This window comes from Microcaecilia unicolor, chromosome 11 (assembly GCF_901765095.1).
Source record: "Microcaecilia unicolor chromosome 11, aMicUni1.1, whole genome shotgun sequence".
NCBI classification, from domain to species: domain Eukaryota; kingdom Metazoa; phylum Chordata; class Amphibia; order Gymnophiona; family Siphonopidae; genus Microcaecilia; species Microcaecilia unicolor.
This window is the reverse complement of record NC_044041.1, coordinates 107,789,993-107,811,335: the sequence shown is the minus strand read 5'-3', so window position 1 is coordinate 107,811,335 and position 21,343 is coordinate 107,789,993. Positions and strand designations below refer to the sequence as shown.

Genomic DNA, 21,343 nt, shown 5'->3' with positions numbered 1-21,343 from the left:
GACGTCCACTGCACCCCCTAACAACTGTTCCAGGGACCTGCATACTGCTGCTTGGGAGGAGGGTATGACATTTGAGGGTGAAAGTAAAAAGTTGTGAAACATCATTTGTTGTGGTGGGAGGGGGTTAGTGACCACTGGGGGAGTCAGGGGAGGTCATCCCCGACTCCCTCTGGGGGTCATCTGGTCATTTAGGGCACTTTTTGGGGCCTTATTCGTCAAAAAACAGGGTCCAGGAAAAGTGCCCTAAATTCTAGCTACAAACGCATCCATTATCGGCGAAGGGCGCCCATCTCTGTTCGGGTGATAACCACGCCCCAGTTCCGCCTTCACCACGCCTCCGACACTCCCCCGTCAACTTTGTCCGCATCCGCGACGGAGTGCAGTTGAAAGCGTCCAAAGTTCGGCTTTCGATTATGCCGCTTTATTTGTTTTTGTGAGAAGAACGCCCATCTCCCGATTTAGGTCGGAACTTGGGCGTTATTCTCGTTCGATTATAAGCAGGATGGCCTCCACAGTTCATGTGACTCCCATGGCCCGCCTTCACATGAGATCTGCTCAATGGACCCTAGCCTCCCAGTGGTATCAGGCCGCTGGGGGACTAGAGGACGTGATCCACCTGTCCACGAGTTTTCTCGAATCCCTGTATTGGTGGACGATTTGGACCAATTTGACTCTGGGACGTCCCTTCCAAATTCCTCAGCCACAAAAAGTGCTGACCACGGATGCGTCTCTCCTGGGATGGGGAGCTCATGTCGATGGGCTTCACACCCAAGGAAGCTGGTCCCTCCAAGAACGCGATCTACAGATCAATCTTCTGGAGTTACGAGCGATCTGGAACGCTCTGAAGGCTTTCAGAGATCGGCTGTCCCACCAAATTATCCAAATTCAGACAGACAACCAGGTTGCCATGTATTATGTAAACAAGCAGGGGGGCACCGGATCTCGCCCCCTGTGTCAGGAAGCCGTCAGCATGTGGACCTGGGCTCGCCGGAACGGCATGGTGCTCCAAGCCACATATCTGGCAGGCGTAAACAACAGTCTGGCCGACAGACTGAGCAGGATTATGCAACCTCACGAGTGGTCGCTCAATTCCAAAGTGGTGCGTCAGATCTTCCAAGCGTGGGGCACCCCCTTGGTGGATCTCTTCGCATCTCGAGTGAACCACAAAGTCCCTCAGTTCTGTTCCAGGCTTCAGGCCCACGGCAGACTGGCATCGGATGCCTTCCTCCTGGACTGGGGGGAGGGTCTGCTGTATGCTTATCCTCCCATTCCTCTGGTGGGGAAGACTTTGTTGAAACTCAAGCAAGACCGAGGCACCATGATCCTGATTGCTCCTTTTTGGCCGCGTCAGATCTGGTTCCCTCTTCTTCTGGAGTTATCCTCCGAAGAACCGTGGAGATTGGAGTGTTTTCCGACCCTCATCACGCAGGACGAAGGGGCTCTTCTGCATCCCAACCTCCAGTCTCTGGCTCTCACGGCCTGGATGTTGAGGGCGTAGATTTTGCCTCTTTGGGTCTGCCAGAGGGTGTCTCCCGCATCTTGCTTGCTTCCAGGAAAGACTCCACTAAGAGAAGTTACTTCTTTCATTGGCGGAGGTTTGCCGTCTGGTGTGACAGCAAGGCCCTAGATCCTCGCTCTTGTCCTACACAGACCCTGCTTGAATACCTTCTGCACTTGTCTGAGTCTGGTCTCAAGACCAACTCTGTAAGAGTTCATCTTAGTGCAATCAGTGCATACCATTACCATGTGGAAGGTAAGCCGATCTCAGGACAGCCTTTAGTTGTTCGCTTCATGAGAGGTATGCTTTTGTCAAAGCCCCCTGTCAAGCCTCCTACAGTGTCATGGGATCTCAATGTCGTTCTCACCCAGCTGATGAAACCTCCTTTTGAGCCACTGAATTCCTGCCATCCGAAGTACTTGACCTGGAAGGTCATTTTCTTGGTGGCAGTTACTTCAGCTCGTAGAGTCAGTGAGCTTCAGGCCCTGGTAGCCCAGGCCCCTTACACCAAATTTCATCATAACAGAGTAGTCCTCCGCACTCACCCTAAGTTCTTGCCAAAGGTCGTGTCGGAGTTCCATCTGAACCAGTCAATTGTCTTGCCAACATTCTTTCCCCGTCCTCATTCCTGCCCTGCTGAACGTCAGCTGCACACATTGGACTGCAAGAGAGCATTGGCCTTCTACTTGGAGCGGACACAGCCCCACAGACAGTCCGCCCAATTGTTTGTTTCTTTTGATCCCAATAGGAGGGGAGTGGCTGTAGGGAAACGCACCATATCCAATTGGCTAGCAGATTGCATTTCCTTCACTTACGCCCAGGCGGGGCTGGCTCTTGAGGGTCATGTCACGGCTCATAATGTTAGAGCCATGGCTGCGTCGGTAGCCCACTTGAAGTCAGCCTCCATTGAAGAAATTTGCAAAGCTGCGACGTGGGCTTCTGTCCACACATTCACATCCCATTACTGCCTGCAGCAGGATACCCGACGCGACAGTCGGTTCGGGCAGTCAGTTCTTCAGAACCTGTTTGGGCTTTAGGATCCAACTCCACCCCCCGAGGGCCCTGTTTGTTCTGTTCCAGGCTACTCTCTCAGTTAGTTGGTAAAATTTTTTAGGTCAATTTCTGTTATGTCCTCGCCGTTGCGAGGCCCAATTGACCATGGTTGTTGTTTTGAGTGAGCCTGGGGGCTAGGGATACCCCATCAGTGAGAACAAGCAGCCTGCTTGTCCTCGGAGAAAGCGAATGCTACATACCTGTAGAAGGTATTCTCCGAGGACAGCAGGCTGATTGTTCTCACAAACCCGCCCGCCTCCCCTTTGGAGTTGTGTCTTCCCTTAAGAGTATTGTCTTGCTACATACTGGACTGGCCGGCTCGAGCCGGTTTCGGGCGGGAAGACGGCCGCGCATGCGCGGTGCGCGCGGGCGCGCGAGGGCTAGCAAAGGACTTTGCTAGTGAAGATTCCGATTGGAGGGGCTGCCGTGGACGTCACCCATCAGTGAGAACAATCAGCCTGCTGTCCTCGGAGAATACCTTCTACAGGTATGTAGCATTCGCTTTATATGCTATAGGCGACAGATTACTCTCCGGGCATGTGAAAAAGGTGTCCCAGTAATATAAGGTAGTGTAAATCGATGGGCACATCCCTGATCTCAGAGACCTATGCTTTCAGGGGAGCCACTCTAAGAGTTTGAATTTTTATCATCACATGCACTTAGTCACGCGACTCTGGCAACTCACTGGAGAATACAGCACGGACAATGACCACATCAGCCCCAAGCTAAGTATTCGTTTGCAAGGTGATACATCAGAATGAAGGCGGTGATGCCGTATGGCACAACTAGTTAGGAGGAAAGGGAGGGCTGAAGTGCAATGATGTCTAGCGTGACATATTACTGACCAGTAGATGTGCCAGAGTAATATGTGTTTCACTGAGCACTTTATAAATTATAACACAAGGGTTTTTGGTTTTAAGTTTCACAGCATATAAAATAAATTGCAAAAAAATCGAGTTTAAGCCAGACTACAATGGTTTCTATATATGATGTGGTAACATACTATTGAATCCAGGACGTAGAGTTACCCCAGTGGTAGATCAGTTAAAATTTAATGCCAAGAAGTGTACAGTGATGCACTTGGGGTGCGGAAACCCAAAAGAGAGATACCGGATAGGAGGGGAGAGCTTAGTAAGCTCGACTCAGGAGAGAGACCTTGGGGTGTTGGCGTCGGAGGATCTGAAGGTGAAGAGACAAGGCGACGGCCATGGCCAGAAGAATGCTAGGCTGCGTAGAGAGGGGCATAACCAGCAGAAGAAAGGATGTGTTGATGCCCCTCTACAAGTCATTAGTGAGCCCCACTTGGAGTATTGTGTTCAGTTTTGGAGGCCGTATCTTGCTAAAGATGTAAAAAGACTGGAAGCAGTGCAAAGAAAAGCTACGAAAATGGTATGGGATTTGCATTGCAAACCGTATGAAGAGAGACTTGCTGACCTGAACATGCATACCCTGGAGGAAAGGAGAAACGGGTGGGGTGATATGATACAAATGTTCAAATATTTGAAAGGTATTAATCCGCAAATGAACCTTTTCCAGAGACGGGAAAGCGGTAGAACTAGACATGAATTGAGGTTGAAGGGGGGCAGACTCAGGACTAATGTCAGGAAGTATTTTTTCACGGCGAGGGTGGTGGATATGTGAAATGCCCTCCCGCAGGAGGTGGTGGAGATGAAAACGGTAATGGAATTCAAATATGCATGGGATAAACACAAAGGAATCCTGTTTAGAAGGGATGGTTCCATGGAATCTTAGCAGAGATTTGGTGGCGATGCCGGTAATTGGAAACAAAACAGGAGCTGGGCAGATTTCTACGGTCTACGCCCTGATCGTGACTGAATAGATGGGGATGGGCTGGAGTGTAAATTTTAAGGGGCTTCGATGTTAGCTTCAGAACAGTACAAGAACAGTACTGGGCAGACTTCTACGGTCTGTGCCCTGAGAAAGGAGGACAAATCAAACTCTGGTATACATATAACGTATCACATACCATGTAAAATGAGTTTAACTTGTTGGGCAGACTGGACGGACCATTCAAGTCTTTATCTGCCATCATTTACTATGTTACTATGTTCTAGACATTTAATTCTATCCAAACACTTCGCCAACTGCGCCCTCTGGCGACAGGCCTGCCTGCTAGCTACTTGTAAGAAATAACCTCTAGATACCGCTTTCATGGCATCCCAAACTACACTTAAAGGGGGGCCTGAGTCAATATTAATTTCCAGGTATTCCTTCAGCACATTTTTATAACCTTCTACCACCTCCATATCCTGCAGGACGCCTACATTCATGATCCATCTTTTGTCCTGGTCCTCTGGCCTAATAGACGGCAAGGAGGCCCACGCCGGCGCATGATCTGATATGGTTATACTATCAATACCCACTCTGGACCCATCTCAACCAACTTAGTGTCCATAAAAATGTGATCAATACGTGAATAGGAGTCATGGATGTGAGAGTAGTATGTGTCGTCTCGATCTCGTGTTGTGTAAGTCACCATATGTCTAGAAGTCCTAAGGAATGTACAAGTGAGCCCAGGGCAGATGACAGGAGTCTCCGATGGGTGATGGCCTAGTGCGGTCTCACATTGTATCCATTACTGCATTAAAGTCGTCCCCCCCCCCCCCCCCCCCCCATTATCAGGGAGCCCTGAGTGAATTCAGAAAGGGTATTCCGCACACAAATATAGAAATCTTCTTGTTTCTCGTTCGGTGTGTATATTGTCGCCAAGGTAACATCTATTTCATCAATAACTATATGGGTGTATAAAAATCTCCTGGGTCTGTTTTTACTTTAATAACCCTGGCAGGCACTGAGGAGTGAATTAATATCGCAATTCCATCCCTCCTAGAGGACTCAGATGAGGCAAACCAAGTAAGTGGGTAGCTAGGGTGAGTGCGAAGCCTCTCGTGCTACCGACGAAGGTGTGTCTCCTGCAAAAACACAATATGCGGCTTAAGCTGTAATTATTATTAATTACATTTGTACCCCGCGCTTTCCCACACATAGCAGGTAATAATTCTTTAAAGAGCTTTTGTCGTTTCTGTGGCATATTAAGGCCTTTGACATTGTATGATATTACCTTTAAGTCAACACTCATCAACAATCAGTATTTCGTAATATGCACATGGTAATGGGAAGCTCCAAACATCCATTCCACTTTGAGCATAAAGGCTTTCTGGTCTGAGTTACAAATATTTTTATAACTTGTTCACAACCACCCAACAAATCCCTACTTACCCTCCCCATCCCCCCCTATCCCACTACACTCACCAGGGCGGACCCAAATCCCCTGAATGGGATTTCAAGGAAGTGAACCACCCCACCCCAGACAACCCCATCACTCACATGCCCCTCCCCCCCCATGCTTTTCTTCTCCTAACATCCAACAGCTTCCTTCCTCCCCCATGGTCACCTTCCCACCAGACACCTCACTCCCCATCCACACACTCTTGCATTCGAAACATACGTAATCAACATCTCCATACCCCACCCCCCCACACACAAATCCACTCTCAGTACCTGTTTCCTTACCATTGATACATCTCATACATGCTCCTCTCACACCAAGCATACCCGCAATATACAGAAGAACAGTGACATAGTTTTCAGTCCTCCAAATGAATCAGCAATAAGTAAATATGCTTTCCAAGTCATGTCTCTGCAGACTTCTTAGAGGACACCCTCTGCCATCTTTGAAGCCTGGCTCGCGTTGAAGGGGCCATCGTATTTGGCGGAGAAGCTGACATTACCAAGCCTGCCACGTACAGTAATTTCCAGGCACTCGCCAGTGACTGAACTCGATGCTTTGTACCCTTCAGCGCAAATTGCAACGAAAACGGGAACCCCCAGCGATATGCAATCTTCTCCTTATTTAATATATCCAGCGCCGGTTTCATTAGTGTCCTCTGCTGCAGCGTATATTTTATTTATTACATTTGTATCCCACATTTTCCCACCTATTTGTAGGCTCAATGTGGCTTACATGGTACCAGAGAGGCGTTTGCTGACTCCGGTGAGAACAAATACAAAGTGACATTGTGGTAAGATGTGGTAAGATAAAGTTTGTGTGGCACAGCCACAATTAGGGAATCATTGAGTTATGTCCTTTACGTACTTAAGTTTTGTTGTGTCGCAGTGATCAGGCATTTAGGTTGGATCGGTAGGGTATGCCTTTTTAAGCAGGCTAGTTTTTAGTGATTTCCGGAAGTTTAGGTGGTCGTGCGTCATTTTCAAGGCTTTTCGTAATTTGTTCCACAGTTGTGTGCTTATGTAGGAAAAGCTGGATGCATTAGTTGATTTGTATTTGAGGCCTTTGCAGCTTGGGTAGTGCAGATTTAGATATGTTTGTGTTGATTCTGATGTGTTTCTAGTTGGTAAGTCGATCAAGCCTGTCATGCATCCTGGGGCTTCACCGTAGATAATTTTGTGAACCAGGGTGCAGATTTTGAAGGCAATGCGTTTTTTGATTGAGAGCCAGTGTAGTTTTTCACGGAGGGGTTTTGCGCTTTCAAATTGCGTTTTTCCAAATATAAGTCTAGCTGCCGTGTTTTAAGCGGTCTGAAGTTTAAGTACATAAATACATAGGTAATGCCATACTGGGAAAAGACCAAGGGTCCATCGAGCCCAGCATCTTGTCCACGACAGCGGCCAATCCAGGCCAAGGGCACCTGGCAAGCTTCCCAAACGTACAAACATTCTATACATGTTATTTCTGGGATTTTGGATTTTTCCAAGTCCGTTTAGTAGCGGTTTATGGACTTGTCCTTTAGGAAACCGTCCAACCCCTTTTTAAATTCTGCTAAGCTAACCGCCATCACCACATTTTCCGGCAATGAATTCCAGAGTTTAATTACACATTGGGTGAAGAAACATTTTCTCCGATTTGTTTTAAATTTACTACACTGTAGTTTAATCGCATGCCCCCTAGTCCTAGTATTTTTGGAAAGCGTGAACAGACGCTTCACATCCACCTGTTCCACTCCACTCATTATTTTATATACCTCTATCATGTCTCCCCTCAGCCGTCTCTTCTCCAAGCTGAATAGCCCTAGCCTCCTTAGTCTTTCTTCATAGGGAAGTCATCCCATCCCCGCTATCATTTTAGTCGCCCTTCGCTGCACCTTTTCCAATTCTACTATATCTTTCTTGAGATATGGCGACCAGAATTGAACACAATACTCAAGGTGCGGTCGCACCATGGAGCGATACAACGGCATTATAACATCCTCACACCTGTTTTCCATACCTTTTCTAATAATACCCAACATTCTATTCGCTTTCCTAGCCGCAGCAGCACACTGAGCAGAAGGTTTCAGCGTGTTATCGACGACGACACCCAGATCCCTTTCTTGGTCCGTAACTCCTAACGTGGAACCTTGCATGATGTAGCTATAATTCGGGTTCTTTTTTTCCACATGCATCACCTTGCACTTGCTCACATTAAACGTCATCTGCCATTTAGCCGCCCAGTCTCCCAGTCTCGTAAGGTCCTCTTGTAATTTTTCACAATTCTGTCGCGAGTTAACAACTTTGAATAACTTTGTGTCATCAGCAAATTTAATTACCTCGCTAGTTACTCCCATCTCTAAATCATTTATAAATATATTAAAAAGCAGCGGTCCTAGCACAGACCCCTGAGGAACCCCACTAACTACCCTTTTCCATTGTGAATACTGCCCATTTAACCCCACTCTCTGTTTCCTATCCTTCAACCAGTTTTTAATCCACAATAGGACATTTCCTCCTATCTCATGACCCTCCAATTTCCTCTGTAGCCTTTCATGAGGTACCTTGTCAAACGCCTTTTGAAAATCCAGATACACAATATCAACCGGCTCCCCTTTGTCCACATGTTTGTTTACTCCTTCAAAGAATTGAAGTAAATTGGTCAGGCAAGATTTCCCCACACAAAAGCCGTGCTGACTAGGTCTCAGTAATCCATGTCCTCGGATGTGCTCTGTAATTTTGTTTTTAATAATAGCCTCTACCATTTTCCCCGGCACCGACGTCAGACTCACCGGTCTATAATTTAAGGTCTGTTCTTTGCATCCCGCATAAATTCCATTGCAGTAGTCTACGTGGCTTAGTACCATTGATTGTACCAGGTTGCGAAATGTTTCCCTCGGGAAGAATTGTTTCGAGTGGAACATTTTCTTTGTAGTGGATGCCACTTGGCTCCCCAGTGTTAAGTTACGGTCTATTGTAACGCCGAGGATTTTCAGGCTGTCTGAGATAGGAGATATTGAGAGAGGTCATGGTACACTGCGACTTTAGATCCACTGTACTCCAAATCCAGCATATTTCGTGCTCGGGCCAGTACAAGCTCTTTCTCCGCAAATTTACAAAAGCACGCGACTATATCACGCGGCTTGTCTGTGCGGTGGCCCAGACTGATGCGCGCTTTCTAGCTCCAGCGGGGCTGCTCCCGCTTCTGATCCCATCAAGGTTGCACATACAGAGCGAACAATCACCTGCATTTCTTCAGACGGGCCTCCTTCCGGAATCCCTCTAAACCGAAGGTTGTTCCGGCGGCTTCTGTTTTCCAAGTCATCCATTTTGTATGCTATCTCCACACACTTCTTTTCCAACTTGTGTATGTTAATAGTGTGAGAATGAAGCATCTTCGCTTACTCTTCTTGTTTCAGTTCTATGTTCTCAACCCTTCCCCCCAGCTCACGGAGGTCAGAGCTTAACGCCGCCATACTGTCCAGAATTTCCTCCTTAGAAGTTTTAATCTCTCTGTGAATTCTGGTCAAAAACTTTTGCAGCTCGTTAGAGATTCCCTTCTTTGATGGTGGCATTCGCGTTTCTGCCAGGGATAACGTCAAATCTGAGTCAGACTGAGAAAAGCGCGCTGGCGACACATGGTGACTCACCGCCTTGCTTCCCGATCGCCCTGCTGAGCGCTCTAGGTCTTTCTCTGCATGGAGGCGGATTTGCTCATTATCACAAGTGTATTTTTTGCCCGTCAGCCTGTTTCCACAATTTACAGGTATTAATGGCGTTGGATTCGCAAATAGTTGTGGCTGAGGCTCAGGACCTAAGCAACTAGGCTGCCATTTTGTGTGATGACATCACTGCCTCCACTATAATGCCTTTTTATCGCGCCATGGTGTGTCCCCACCTTGAGTATTGTGTTCAGTTCTGGTCACCGTAACTCAAAAATGATGTAGAAAAGGCTCAAAGAAGAGCGACCAAAATTATAAAGGGGGTGGAACTCTTTCATAAGAGGAAAGGCTAAAGAGGTTAGGGCTCTTCAGCTTGGAAAAGAGACGAATAAGGGGAGATATGATTGAGTTCTACAAAATCCTGGGTGGTGTAGAATGAGTAGAAGTAAATTGATTTTTTACTTGTTCCAAAAGTACAAAGACTAGGTGACACTTGAGGAAGTTACGTGGAAATACTTTTAAAACAAATAGGAGGAAATATTTTTTCACTCAACGAATAGTTAAGCTCTGGAACTCTTTGCTGGAGGATGTGGCAACAGCGGTTAGCGTATCTGGGTTTAAAAAAGGTTTTGACAAATTCCTGGAGGAAAAGTCCATAGTCTTCTATTGAGACAGACATGGGAAGCAGCTGCTTGCCCTGGATTTGTAGTAAAGAGTGTTGCCACGATTTTATTTCTGGCTCGGCCATTGTTTGGAAGACAAGATACTGGGCTAGATGGACCATTGGTCTGACCCAGTATGGCTACTCTTATGTTCTTATGGACTGACCTTTTTCTGAAGCTGTGGGATCATGTGCTCCTTCATTCATAGCTACTCACAAGTTACTGCCATTGAGGATTCTCCTCCTGTTTAACCCAGCTGTCTGTTGCTGACAGTTCTTGGTTAGAGGCTCAGATCGTAGCTCCTTTTGAATCCTAGCATATATGCACCCAGAATCTGGCCAATATGTGTTGCTATTCATTGATGACTAGACAGAATTGATCTTGGTAGCCATGATGAACAGTATCAAGACTCCAGTGAACCAGGGCTTTGATACCCTTTTGGTATGACTGGATTTATCCACTTCATTTGATATTGCCCATCATGGGGATGATTTTTTTTTTAATTTTGTCCTCTTTCCTGTGGGGTTCTTCAGGGTCTCTATTAAATCTGTATCTTATTCCTTTGGCCTATGTGGTAGAGTGGTATGGAGTGGATATTTGTCTCTGTTATTATCTCTTTCTCATTCTTGATGTACTCACAAACAGGGAAGATAGGGTTTCTGGATAGTGAGGTTGCACAACAGACCGTGATAGGTCAGGTGCCCTTAAATACAACTAAAGATCAGACAAAAGATGGCAAATCAGTAGTGTCCAGTACTAAGCATCATGCAAATAGGAACAACAAACATACTTTGAAATGTCTATATGTAAATGCTAGGAGTCTAAGAAATAAGATGGGAGAGTTGGAATATATTGCAGTTAATGAAAAATTGGATATAATAGGCATTACTGAGACCTGGTGGAAGGAGGATAACCAGTGGGAAACTGTCATACCGGGGTACAAAGTATATCGTAGTGATAGGGTGGACCGGACTGGTGGAGGGGTAGCATTGTATATTAACGAGAGCCTTGACTCAGATAGATTACAAATTCAGCAGGACACAAATCACACCCTTGAATCATTGTGGGTTGAAATTGCATGTATAAAAGGGAAAAGGACGGTGATAGGAGTGTACTACCGTCCGCCCCGCCAGGATGAGCAGGTAGACGCAGAAATGATAAAAGAAATCAGAGACACAAACAAAATGGGCAATGTGATAATAATGGGTGACTTCAATTATACAAATATAGACTGGGTAAATGTAACATCGGGACATGCTAGAGAGGTACAATTCCTTGATGAAATCAAGGACAGCTTTATGGAGCAGCTGGTGCAGGAGCCGATGAGAGAAGGAAAAATTCTAGACTTGGTCCTTAGTGGAGTGCATGATCTGGTGAGGGACGTTATGGTACTGGGGCCGCTTGATAACAGTGATCATAATATGATCAGTTTTGATATCGACCTTGAAGTAACTACACACAGGAAGTCAAATACATTAGCGTTTAACTTTAAAAAAGGAGATTATGATAAAATGAGAAGAACGGTGGAAAAAAAACTTAGGGGGACAACTGAGAGGGTAAAAACTGTACAACAGGCATGGACGCTGTTCAAAAATACCATCCTGGAGGCCCAGGCCAAACATATTCCGCAAATTAGAAAAGAAAGACGGAACTCCAAAAGACAGCCGCCCTGGTTGAAAAGTGAGGTGAAGGAAGCTATTAGGGCTAAAAGAAATGCCTTCAGAAAATGGAAGAAGGAACCGTCTGAAAATAACAAGAAACAGCATAAGGAGTGTCAAAGCAAATGCAAGGCGCAGATAAAGAAGGCCAAGAGGGATTATGAAAAAAAAGATAGCATTAGATGCAAAAAAGCATAGTAAAAATTTTTTTTCGGTATATTAAAAGCAGGAAGCCAGCAAAAGAATCGGTTGGACCACTGGATGACCGAGGGGTAAAAGGGGCGATCAAGGAAGACAAAGACGTAGCGGAGAGATTGAATGAATTCTTTGCTTCGGTCTTCACCGAGGAAGATTTGGGTGGGATACTGGTGTCGGAAATGATATTTCAAGCGGACGAGTCGGAGAAACGTACTGTCTTCACGGTAAGCCTGGAGGACGTAATGGGGCAGTTCAGCAAACTGAGGAGTAGCAAATCCTGAGGAGTAGCAAATGGACCGGATGGTATTCATCCTAGAATACTGATAGTACTGAAAAATGAGCTTGCGGAGCGGAGCTACTGCTAGTGATATGCAATTTATCCTTAAAATCGGGCGTGGTACCGGAAGATTGGAGAGTGGCCAATGTAACGCCCTTTTTTAAAAAAGGTTCCAGGGGAGATCTGGGAAATTATGGACCGGTGAGTCTGACGTCGGTGCCGGAGAAAATGGTAGAGGCTATTATTAAAAACAAAATTACAGAGCACATCCAAGGACATGGATTACTGAGACCGAGTCAGCATGGCTTTTGTGTGGGGAAATCATGCCTGACCAATTTACTTCAATTCTTTGAAGGAGTAAACAAACAATTGTGGACAATTGGGAGCCGGTTGATATTGTGTATCTGGATTTTCAAAAGGCATTTGACAAGGTACCTCATGAAAGGCTACAGAGGAAATTGGAGGGTCATGGGATAGGAGGAAAAGTCCTATTGTGGATTAAAAACTGGTTGAAGGATAGGAAACAGAGAGTGGGGTTAAATGGTCAGTATTCACAATGGAGAAAGGTAGTTAGTGGGGTTCCTCAGGGGTCTGTGCTAGGACCGCTGCTTTTTAATATATTTATAAATGATTTAGAGATGGGAGTAACTAGCGAGGTAATTAAATTTGCTGATGACACAAAGTTATTCAAAGTCGTTAACTCGCGAGAGGATTGTGAAAAATTACAGAAGGACCTTACGAGACTGGGAGACTGGGCAGCTAAATGGCAGATGACGTTTAATGTGAGCAAGTGCAAGGTGATGCATGTGGGAAAAAAGAACCCGAATTATAGCTACGTCAGGCAAGGTTCCACGTTAGGAGTTACGGACCAAGAAAGGGATCTGGGTGTCATCGATAATACACTGAAACCTTCTGCTCAGTGTGCTGCTGCGGCTCGGAAAGCGAATAGAATGTTGGGTATTATTAGGAAAGGTGTGGAAAACAGGTGTGAGGATGTTATAATGCCATTATATCGCTCCATGGTTCAATTCTGGTCACCGCACCTCAAGAAAGATATAGTGGAATTGGAAAAGGTGCAGCGAAGGGCGACTAAAATGAAATTGGAAGAGGTGCAGCGAAGGGCGACTAAAATGATAGCAGGGATGGGACGACTTCCCTATGAAGAAAGACTAAGGAGGCTAGGGCTTTTCAGCTTGGAGAAGAGACGGCTGAGGGGAGACATGATAGAGGTATATAAAATAATGAGTGGAGTGAAACAGGTGGATGTGAAGCGTCTGTTCACGCTTTCCAAAAATACTAGGACTAGGGGGCATGCGATGAAACTACAGTGTAGTAAATTTAAAACAAATTGGAGAAAAGTTTTCTTCACCCAACGCGTAATTAAACTCTGGAATTCGTTGCTTGAGAATGTGGTGAAGGCGGTTTAAAAAGGGGTTAGACGGTTTCCTAAAGGACAAGTCCATAAACCGCTGCTAAATGGACTTGGGAAAAATCCACAATTCCAGGAATAACGTATAGAATGTTTGTACGTTTGGGAAGCTTGCCAGGTGCCCTTGGCTGGATTGGCAGCTGTCGTGGACAGGATGCTGGGCTCGATGGACCCTTGGTCTTTTCCTAGTGTGGCATTACTTATGTACTTATAGCACCATATATCAGTGTAACTTGATCCACACGGTTCCAGAAGTTTGGGTTGGTCTTGTGAGACTTGAAACCACAAGATCAACCCAAACTTCTGGCACTGTGTGGCTCGTGTTTACAGAGAGCCAAGTCCTGGCAGGGAAGCAGGAATCCCTCTGTAAGCACTACAAAATTGCCAAGCTTCCAAGGACCAGGGAAAAACACTTGGTGGGCTGGGTTCGGGCCCTCGGGCCGTAGTTTTGACAAGCCTGGCTTATACTTTGTCAGATCTTGCCATCTTAAAGTGGCGCAGTATGTGAATTAACATGATTTTTTTTTTCCTTTTGGCAAGGATAAGTATGTTAACTTCATGCAGTGCCAGAGTTGCTCAAACCCACCTCTCTGTTATTGTGACATTCAATACAAATTTGATGCAACATAGATATACCAGCTAGCATTCGAGCCACAGTATATTTCAAACTGTTATCACTCAAGTCAAAAAGACTAATGTGTGTCAGCTGAATTTAAAAATGGAATAAACTTTAACATTTTTTGTTACCGTGTTAACTGCCAGGTCATACTGAATATATATATTTTTTCACTTTTAGGCCCAGTGAACAATACGCTTTGAAGACCTTCTTATGAGTAGGTATTCACAGTTTGAAGAGCTTTTTCATGATTAAGGGTTCTTTTTTCTCTTAAAGACCTTCTTACTATTAGGGATTCCTTCCTTTTGAGGAACTTCTTGCAGTTAGATCTTCCTTCTCTGAGGAATAAACCATGAGATGCATCTCTAGAGAGTTTTTCACAGTGAGGGGTTCTGGTTACCATAAAGGCATTTGAAGTTATGGGCTTCTCCCACTTCAGTGTTCTGATCTGATAAACTTCCCATTATTTGAGGTTTTGTTGGGGTCACTTCTATAACCGAGTAACCCCTTTTAGGCACTCTGATGCCTCGTGATGAGAGTCCATTTTATAATAGCATCTGGGCACTCAGATATAGGATTCCAGTGTAACCTGGCATCGGCGTGCCTAACATTTTATGGGCTGAAGTTAGGTCAAATTAGCCTATGTGGCTTTAAACTTGCCAATTGATTAAATCACATGCCGCTAGGAAAGTAGTCAATCAGTCTCGCTATACTCAACTTCACATAAAGCACGTCCTTGTTATATCATGATCAGAAGTGTTTTTTAATAGGATCATCAGATCAGCGTACCTGCCTCTATAGTGGTTAATGATTATTATGAGCCAAGCATATTTAAAGAGGCAGTGCCGCAATCATCAATCCAAATTTTTGATTTTTTTTTACTTATTTTTTCATTATAATATTCAGTTAGATCATTTATTTTATTTTTTCCACATTTATTGTTGTCTTTAAACTCCAAATTAGTAGTTAGCTTTTCAGCCGCTGTAGATGATACATGATGGAGACCCAATGTCACCGACATAGATCCATGTTTCGCTAAAATGCTGTTTCAAGGTAGTCTCCAAAAACTGTTTTCTTATAAGCGGTTTCTAAAAGAAAGTAGTGGCATGCATCTCTAAGGGCAGCTAACTTGGCAACATTTGGTGGATAGCTCCTGAAGAAGCGAGAGTGAAACGGAAGTGCTCTGTTGAGCAGAAACCAATTTGAAGCTATGTTGCCATTCTGTATTTTTGAACTGCCTATGAATATTTGGAATTTTGCATAATGAGGAATTGAAATTTGCACAGTAATGAATTGAACTTAGCGGAAAATTCATTATTGACTAAAATTCATTGGGAGGTTTTTCTGACTAATAAGGAAGGAGCTCTCTACTCAAACGGAAGAATAAATCAGATAAACTACCCAAGTCCTCAAATATAAATATTCCACCAAAAGTACTTGGGATAAATTAAACTAACCATTCACACACATAACCACTAATATAATTAATTAAATTATTTAAATTGTGCTCAGTCCATATCCATTACACCCATAGCGTTCCCAAGGAGAACATGTGGTAGTGTTTAGATGGAACCATCATAGCACAACCTGTGTTCCACCTCCTCATGTACATGTTTTCACTGTACAGCTGATTCAATGAGATCTGGGTCTTAAAAGTTTGAAACATCGTTAACTGTAAGCTGCATTATATATAACAGCAGGTGTGTGCGCATACACTTTGAGGAGGTGGAACACAGGTTGTGCTATGATGGTTCCATCTAAACACTACCACATGTTCTCCTTGGGAACGCTATGGGTGTAATGGATATGGACTGAGCACAATTTAAATAATTTAATTAATTATATTAGTGGTTATGTGTGTGAATGGTTAGTTTAATTTATCCCAAGTATTTTTGGTGGAATATTTATAATAAGGAAGGAGCTCAGTTGTTGGACATAAGTCTAAAAAATACATTTATTAAACTGAGCTTCTTAAGTCTTTTCCTCCCCTTGTTAAAAATTGGTTATAATCAGTCATGGTACCCCCAGGAATGTTAACTTGATTTCAGCTTGCGTATATGTGTATCTGAAGTTACATCAGCCATAGACCTGGTGTAACTGGGGTCGCATAAATGAGGCAAGGGCGTGTGTAACTTAAAGTATCTGTAAGTCGTGCATATAAGTGGGATACACGGCTGTGTTTTGCCCATGTGAATGCCCCCGTGCATTTACACACGATCCCCCAAATTCTATAAACTGCGCTCAAAACTACATGTGCAAATTTGGCCGCACGCCCAATCTAGCTGAGTAACGAACCAATTAGCATCAGTAACTGGGCACTAACAATTATTGGCACTAATTGGCAACAATTAGAATTTACCCATGCATCTTGCTAGGCGCTATTGTATAAAGATGCAGAAGTAAATTTTTCAGCAAGGAACTGGGAAAGGAATGTGGCTGTGGGCGGGGCATGGACGGGACGGGGCATTCTCTAAAGATGAATGTAGTAGTAGAGAATATGGGAGATTTGTGCCTAAATTGGGAGCGAGGATTTACACCAGGCTTCAGTTGGTGTAAATCCTCATGCCTAGAATTGGGTGTGGATCCTGGCATTAAACACTATTCTGTAAACAGTGCTCAGCTTAGCACACCATTTATAGACTAGTGCTCAGCGTTTAGTTTTTTCAGCGCCTGAATTTGGGCGCCATTTACTGAATCTAGTTGTATGCCACTTACCTGCACCCTTACACAAAAAAGTGTACAGATAACCACAGAAGTACTAGCATTCTGTAAACTTTAAGGGGTCCTTTTACAAAGCTGCAGTAAAAGGGGGACTGCGCTAGCGTTAGCGCGTGTTTTTAACGCATGCAGAGGCCCCCTTTTTATCGCACTGGGTAAAAGGCTATCTTTTCCTGAGGACAAGAAATGGCCGGGTGGTAAGTGAAACACTTACCGCGTGGCCAGCTAACCCAGCGGTACAAAAATAGGACAAAAAAAGTATTTTTGTAGCGCCGGAAATGGTGCGTGCTATGGTTAAGCACTACTTTCGGGCTCCTGCAGTAGCCCAGTGGTAGTTCCGGATTGGTGCGCGGTAAGCCTATGGTGGGCTTACCGCCGCCTAGTAAACGGGCCCCTAAGTGCATAAGGGGTGTGTAAATGTGGATGCCTGGTTGTAAAATTGCTCTTTACGTGTGTGGTTTTGTACTGTGTTCAATTCTGGTCACCGCATCTAGAAAAAGATATAGTGGAATTAGAAAAAGCGCAGAGAAGGGTGACAAAAATGATAAAGGGGGTGGGACGACTTCCCTATGAGGAAAGGCTAAAGCGGCTAGGGCTTTTCAGCTTGGATAAAAGACGGCTGAGGAGAGATATGATAGAGGTCTATAAAATAATGAGTGGAGTGGAAAGGGTAGATGTGAAGCGTCTGTTTACTTTTTCCAAAAATACCAGGACCAGGGGGCATTCAATGAAGTTACAAAGTAGTACATTTAAAACAAATTGGAGAAAATGTTTGTTCATTCACTCAACATGTAATTAAACTCTGGAATTTGTTGCCAGAGAATGTGGTAAAGGCGGTTAGCTTAGAGGGGTTTAAAAAAGGTTTGGACTGCTTCCTAAAGGAAAAGTCCATAGATAATTATTAAAATGGATTTGGGGAAAATCCACTGCTTATTTCTGGAATAAGCAGCATAAAATGTTTTAGTACTTTTTTGGGATCTTGCCAGGTATTTGTGACCTGGATTGGCCACTGTTAGAAACAGGATGCTGGGCTTAATGGACTTCTGGTCTGTCCCAGTATGGCAGTACTTATGTACATTTATGCCAGTGAAAAGCTGGTGTAAAGGCCTGCGCCTAAGTGTAGGTGCGCTCCGCCAAATTCTATAACCACACGCATAGATTTGATTGATTGCCCCAACAGGTCTACACTCCTCCCATTGCCACGTCCCCTTTTTGGCTACTCGCATTGGAATTTATTTGCGCCTCTTTTTAGAATTTGCCTAAAAAAAGATGCATTTGTAAATTCCAATTATTGCCATTTAGTGTTGATAATTGGTCATTATTGGCCAATTATCAGCACTAATAGACTAGTTAACTAATTGAGTAGCGCACGTAAATTGGCCAATTTAACGCACACCATTCAACGTGCCATCTGTAGAATCCGGGGTATAATGTCTATGCCTTGCTCTGAAGTGTTGAGAATTCAGAATGTTTTTAAGGTTCAAAGGTACATTTATTTGATTAACCGCTTAAGGGCTTACCATCAAAGTGGTGTACTTATAAAAGCAATACAATAAAACAATTAAAATACAGTGATAAAATATTAATACAAAAGCACATAAACATACCAAATACAGTTCATAATAATACTAACACATTTTACCGAATATAACATGTTTGCTGAGCCCCAGTAAACACCAGAGACTAAGGGGCTCATTTTCAAAGCACTTAGACTTACAAAGTTCCATAGTAAGCTATGGAACTTGGTAAGTCTGACCCCCCTGTTTACTAAGCTGCGCTAGTTTGAATGGGCTGTGTCTGCATTTCCACGCGGCTTAGTAAACGGGGGCAAGTGTTTTGAAAATATGCTTCTAAGTGGCTTGCTGCTAAGTGGCATGCTGTGAAATGGGATATAAGGTCCATTTATTGGTTCTCTTGGAGCAAATATTATTTTTGGCTATTTTCCTGTTTTGGAATCTTACACAGCACAGCTTTTAACCTATATAATTGTCAAATGAGATTCGGCAGCATTCTAAGGAATTAGTAGATAAGGCCCTTCTTTTCTGATAAGTTATGCAGTACAATTCAGCTTATGTAGTACTACAGTTACATAACTATAACTTGTTGTAAGTGAAATTAGTCTGCACCACTCTTCTTGGACTCATGTACAGATTTTTTTTGTTTTGTTGATATTGAATCAATTGCTTAAAATGGCCTGGCAGGGACTGCAACGGATGCCATGTCACAAGGGTAATACAGCCAAGCCCTGTACTGTAAGCAATGATCTCCTCTAACCTTTTGTCCTCCCCCTGTGCGCATACTGAATAATCTGTAGCAAATATTTTCTTATCAAAATTCAGTTTGCATATATTGCATACATCTTCTCCTTGCATGTGCAAAGTCATGAAAGTAAAGTCAACTCCTTCCTTCCTAAGGGCATCTTGTCCTTTGCCATGCATTTAGGCCAGGCCTGTTCATTTGTTTTCCATCTAGCATCATCTTCAGCTGCCGTTGTTCATGACAGTCACATGTCAATAGCTAGCTGTGTTTGTAATCGAATATGTGCTGCGCATGATACACACCACGGTATGGGGTTTGCATCACAAGACAGATGAGGAAGGACTTGAGGACCTGAGCATGTATACCCTAGAGGAAAGGAGAAACAGGAGTGATATGATACAGACGTTCAAATATTTCAAAGGTATTAATCTACAAACAAACCTTTTCCAAAGACGGGAAGATGGTAGGACTAGAGGCCATGAATTGAGGTTGTAGGTGGGCCGACTGACGAATAATGTCAGGAAATACTTTTTCACAGAGAGCTACCTGGAATGTTCTTCTGCGAGAGGTGGTGGAAATGAAAACTGTAATGGAATTCAAAAATGTGTGGGATTATCACAAAAGGGGCCGATATTCAGACTGCAGGAGTTAGCCCGGCTAACTCCCGTGGTCAGCACTAAACCTGGATATTCAATGCCAGGCCGCTTCTGGTGACTGGCATTGAATATCTGGCTTATTTTTGGCTGGTTTGAAGATAACCAGGTAAGTCGATATTCAGACTTAGCTAGTTATGTTCAAACTATTAAAAGATATCCCACGTACTCACACAACCAAATATAGCCACTAAAGTGGGGCTGAACATCAGCGGATAGTTAGTTATATCGGCTAACCGGCGATATTCAGCGGGAGATAGCTGGCTATCCTCTGCTGAATATCTCCAGAAAAGCTCTGTTGCTGCACATTGAATCCGTAAGATGTTACAACACATTTGACCCCTGACACAGGCGCTGTGTGCCGAAACATGCCTGCATCTGGTCGTTTATGTAAGATTGATGTTCAAGCCATATGATTTAAAAGAACTGTGTCCCGATTTTGAAGGCTCTTGGTGCTTCTTTTTGCTGGAAGACATAATAAAGCCTGATGAGATGAAGAAAGTCTACGGAATGGAGTGTAAATAATCAGAAGGCTAAGGCAATGGGTACATAAAAGAAAATTCCGGTCAGCTTTTTCAGTCTCTCTCTGAATTTGAGCCACAGCCCTGTAGGCAAGGAAGGAACGGAAGTTGGAACACTCTGGTGCGCACATGTAAAATTTGTCTCTGATTCACTGACACACACCAGTAGGTCAGGTGACATCTGATGCTCGTACCTGTGTCAGAGCTGATGTTTGCGCATCAGCCCGGGAGCAAAGAGGATTAAAAGTAACATAGTATGTGACAGCAAATAAAGACCTGAACGATCCATCCAGTCTGCCCAATAGTCACACTCATTATCAATTCATGATTACTACTACTACTACTACTATTTAGCATTTCTATAGCGCTACAACATAGAAGAAAGACAGTCCCTGCTCAAAGAGCTTACAATCTAATAGACAAAAAATAAATAAAGTAAGCAAATCAAATCAATTAAATCATCGAGTGTGATATTGTATACTTGATTATGGTCTTTCTTTGGTGTGTCTGGGACATAGACCATAGAAGTCTATCCGGCCCTATCCTTGTGTTCCAAATACTGGAGTTGCCGTCGAAGCCCTCTCCAGTCTATTCATCTTCTCATTTGTGGGACACAGAGCATAAACGTCTGTCCAGCAGTGTCCTTATGTTTCAGCCACTAAAGTTGCCATATATGAGACACAGACCATACAAGTCTGCCTGGTATCAGCCCTAGTTCATCACTGCCAGAGTCACAGCCACACAAATGCAGTCATTTAAGACTAGTTTTTTCATAACTTCCATTTTCTAATTAGAGATCCTCTGTGTTCATCCCACACCTTTTTGAATTCCGTCATCATTTGTGTCTCTGCCATCTACTTAATGGAAGACCATATTTGTGCTGTTAAAGCAAGGAGGAGGAGGAGGAGATA

The 21,343-nt window shown here is 44.0% G+C and overlaps 1 protein-coding gene across 3 annotated transcripts in view; it reads left to right on the top strand.

Annotated features, from left to right (window-relative positions):
• LOC115480807 (excitatory amino acid transporter 1-like) overlaps positions 1 to 21,343 on the top strand; it is a 216,673-nt gene that overhangs the window by 30,140 nt on the left and 165,190 nt on the right. For all 3 annotated transcript variants that reach the window (XM_030219728.1, XM_030219724.1, XM_030219723.1), the window contains exon 2: positions 14,462 to 14,498. In XM_030219728.1, the coding sequence (XP_030075588.1) occupies positions 14,495 to 14,498 (4 nt within the window). In that variant the 5' untranslated portion in view covers positions 14,462 to 14,494. The remainder of the gene's footprint in view (positions 1 to 14,461; positions 14,499 to 21,343) is intronic.